Source organism: Nansenia antarctica, assembly GCF_963989245.1.
Source record: "Nansenia antarctica genome assembly, chromosome: 10".
NCBI lineage: Eukaryota > Metazoa > Chordata > Actinopteri > Argentiniformes > Microstomatidae > Nansenia > Nansenia antarctica.
In genome coordinates, this window is record NC_137680.1 from 32840954 (window position 1) to 32845953 (window position 5000).

The 5000-nt window shown below is 37.9% G+C and overlaps 1 protein-coding gene across 1 annotated transcript in view; it reads right to left on the reverse strand.

Annotated features, from left to right (window-relative positions):
* chn2 (chimerin 2) overlaps nt 1-5000 on the reverse strand; it is a gene marked incomplete at both ends in the record, with an annotated part of 38724 nt that overhangs the window by 25487 nt on the left and 8237 nt on the right. Inside the window, one exon of the mRNA XM_080541253.1 lies at nt 3132-3170. Coding sequence (XP_080397379.1) covers nt 3132-3170 — 39 coding nt within the window. The remainder of the gene's footprint in view (nt 1-3131; nt 3171-5000) is intronic.

A 5000-nucleotide genomic window follows, 5' to 3' on the forward strand; every position in this document is an offset into this window, starting at 1 on the left:
ACCACAGCAGAAGGAAGGAAGACTCCTGACTGTGAGATTCTGTCAGAGCGACTCAAGTCAAAGCAGCAAGAACCTGGACTACATCCACCACCATGACCCAGCCATCCTGGACTCTAAAAATACCCTTTCTCCAAGCTGTCTACTGTACTACTGTACACTATACTACTGTACTACTGTACACTATACTACTGTACTACTGTACTACTGTACTAGTGTATACTATACTACTGTACTACTGTACACTATACTACTGTACACTATACTACTGTACTACTGTACACTATACCACTATATTACTGTACATTATACTACTATACTACTATACTACTATACTACTGTACACTATACTACTATACTACTATATTACTGTACATTATACTACTATACTACTGTACACTGTACTGCTATACTACTATACTACTATACTACTATACTACTGTACACTATACTACTATACTACTATATTACTGTACATTATACTACTATACTACTGTACACTGTACTGCTATACTACTATACTACTATACTACTATACTACTGTACACTGTACTGCTATACTACTATACTACTATACTACTATACTACTGTACACTATACTACTATACTACTATACTACTGTACACTATACTACTGTACACTATTACACTATACTACTATACTACTGTACACTATACTACTGTGCTACTATACTACTATACTACTATACTACTATACTACTGTACACTATACTACTATACACTATACTACTGTACACTATTACACTATACTACTATACTACTGTACACTGTACTGCTATACTACTATACTACTATACTACTGTACACTATACTACTATACTACTATACTACTGTACACTATACTACTGTACACTATACTACTGTACACTATACTACTGTACACTATTACACTATACTACTATACTACTGTACACTATACACTATACTACTGTACTACTATACTACTGTGCTATACTACTATACTACTATACTACTGTACACTATACACTATACTACTATACTACTGTACACTATTACACTATACTACTATACTACTGTACACTATACACTATACTACTATACTACTATACTACTGTACACTATTACACTATACTACTATACTACTGTACTACTATACTACTGTGCTATACTACTATACTACTGTACACTATACTACTATACTACTGTACACTATACTACTGTACACTATTACACTATACTACTATACTACTGTACACTATACACTATACTACTGTACTACTATACTACTGTGCTATACTACTATACTACTATACTACTGTACACTATACACTATACTACTATACTACTATACTACTGTACACTATTACACTATACTACTATACTACTGTACACTATACACTATACTACTGTACTACTATACTACTGTACACTATTACACTATACTACTATACTACTGTACACTATACACTATACTACCATACTACTGTACACTATACTACTATACTACTATACTACTGTACACTATACTACTATACTACTATACACTATACACTATACTACTATACTACTATACTACTGTACTACTATACTACTGTACACTATTACACTATACTACTATACTACTGTACACTATTACACTATACTACTATACTACTGTACACTATACACTATACTACTATACACTATACTACTATACACTATACTACTATACTACTATACTACTATACTACTATACTACTATACTACTGTACACTATTACACTATACTACTATACTACTATACACTATACTACTATACTACTATACTACTATACTACTATACTACTATACTACAGTACTGTACACTATACACTATACACTATACTACTATACTACTATACTACTATACACTATACTACTATACTACTATACTACTATACACTATACTACTATACTACACTACTGTACACTATACTACTATACTACTATACTACTGTACACTATACACTATACTACTATACTACTATACTACTATACACTATACTACTATACTACTATACTACACTACTGTACACTATACTACTATACTACTATACTACACTACTGTACACTGTACTACTATACTACTATACTACTATACTACTATACTACTATACTACTACACTACTGTACACTATACTACTATACTACACTACTGTACACTGTACTACTATACTACTGTATACTAATGGTCTACTATACTACTGTCACATGATTATAGGATCATGGAGGTTTTAGAGAAAAGGCGTTGTTTGGAACAATGTGATCGAGCATACATACATACATACATACATACTGTACATACATACATACATACATACATACACACATACATACATACATACATACATACATACCACTCCCAGAAAGCCAAGAAACACATAGTTATGTCAGAATACAGAGAACACTAGTTATTAATTATATTCTATAAGAATTATGTAATAATTATTATTATTAACACATACTGTATGTCAACACTGCAATGCAGCTCCCTATGAGTGAGAATAGGTTAGTAAAATGAGACGACGACTGTTACTATTTACAGTGTAATCATAGTATATACAATATACACAGCAGATATAGATGCAGATTTTACTCTTTCGAAAAACAATCTTAGTTGGGCTTGTACATATGGAGCAGATGTCACTGGGAGCCACCCCGTTCCTACGCCTGGTGACATAACAGGGTATAATGAGGAGCTCTGGGTGTTCTTGGCTGTACTGTTTTGCGGGGAGAGAGAATCTCCTGGTTGACATCTGACAAACATCTGCTCCTCAGAACACAAGATGTGTGCAATGCATGGATGGCTCTCTATTATGTGTGCATACTCTAGACTGGATGCAAGTACGTACCAACATGCCGCCCTGCTGCACCCTGATCTCCAGTCCCAAGAAAGAAACTCATGTAAATTCCCCCAGGGTATTTATGCTTATCCTTTTATAGATCGCATAAAGCGTCTTTGTGATGACAAGCCAGCCAGAAGGCCAACGCCAAGGCCAGCAAAGTTAGTTCTTACATTCCTGGTCAACACACACATGACTTCACACACAGAATACTTACACACAACACAGACATGACTTCACACACAGAATACTTACACACAACACACACATGACTTCACACATAGAATACTTACAGTACGATTTCCATATTGGTGGCTGATAATCCTCAGGATCTGAAAACAACACAGGAGACTTGGTCAGTTCAAGGTCCAGGGGGTGATTCTGTTCAGGAGTCAGGAGCATTACTAACTAAGCTAATATCACTGGTGTATTTAACTCCCTGAATGGAGGGTGAGCCCATCGCCATGGTGATTTCAGTGTTCAGTGTTCAGTGAAATGTGCCAATGAACACAGTTTTTATTCAGTCACCCTGCTTCAAGGACATGGGAACAGATGTCCACCTTGTTATTCCACTTGAGGATGTCACACCAACCAATACATGACATAGAATCCAGGGAAAATAGTAGTTCACAGATACATCTTTATGAAGACATTTTGACGGGTAGAATTGCCTGATGATATTATAATATTATTGTAGTGTTCATTACTCCAACACAGAAATGCAAATCAAATGAGGGAGATGTCATGTCAACCCCTACACACCACTGGGATGAGTTCTAACCACAGGGAGAACAATGTGCTACTTTAACTGCTTGGTCGAGGTCTTTTGGGTTTGGTCCAGGATCATTTCATCACAATTTCGGCATTTAAAGTGTATCACCATAAGCCTTTTCCCTCTCATACGCATATGTATACCTCATAGGTATCTGTGGAATCTGCTCTTTCCTACGTTGGTATATACAGTCATGTCATGCTAATACATTAGCATGGCTAACTGATACAAGGGCAGAAGTGAATTGGGGCCTGTTGCTATCCTATGGATCATAGACTGCTGTCTATCACTATTCCCTATGCTTAGTGCTGAGTGTGACTTGGTCAGCCTGGAGGCATGGGACGTGTCCCTGATAGATCCCAAGGCTCAGGTAGGTATATATCACCCTCAGGTAGGTATATATCACCCTCAGGTAGGTATATATCACCCACGTCCTGGCAGACGATCCAGCTGACAGGCAGAGTAATTGCATGTGCGAACAATGAATCACATTAAGCCCGGAAGATACACTGACTTCATTTAAGACATCCCTGCACCTTCATCAGCAGATCAATACTGCCTGCGACCCGCTGTTCACCCCCCCGAAGGACGGGCTGCATGCTAACCGTCCTGAGGCACACCTGAGAGATTCAGAGGGATGGAGAAAAAAACCTGCGGAGAGGTGTGTGTGTGTGTGTGTGTGTGTGTGTGTGTGTGTGTGTGTGTGTGTGTCACTGTATACACCATGGCCATGTGCAGATCACTGAAACTAATGTCGCACATCCTAAATGGTTGCCATGCTTACAAAGGGCTTTACATGTAGGCACGACAGAATTGTGGATTTGATATCGAAAGGTATCGGCTCTACCTTTGGGTCCTCTGCATCACTGTACAAACACTGTTCCCTAACATCTCAGCCAACACCCCTGACGTAGTGGTGCTTAATAAGAGTAGTAGAGAGGTGTTCTGACGTTGTGGTGGTTAATGAGAGTAGTAGAGAGGTGTTCTGACGTTGTGGTGGTTAATGAGAGTAGTAGAGAGGTGTTCATTCTAGAGGTTGGCTGTACCTTCGCCCACAGCCTGGAGGAAGCCTCTTTAACCAAGTTACTGAAACATCAGCAGCTCAAGCTGAACATCTCACAACTAGGCTACAAATGTCATCTTTTAGTTTTCATGGGGCCTTCAGATGGCCTTCAGATGGCCCACATCTCTAAGAGCAAGGCTAAACAGTTAGCAAGGTATTGCTCTATATCTGCTATTATCGGTAGCCGCTCAATATGGAGACAGCGTTGCTTTTTGTACCCATAGAGTAGATACAGTAATGCTGTTGTATCTGTTAACCACATCTGAAACATCCTCTGTGTTAATCTTGTATGTGTACGATGGTTGCTGTACAGTCACAAACGTATCT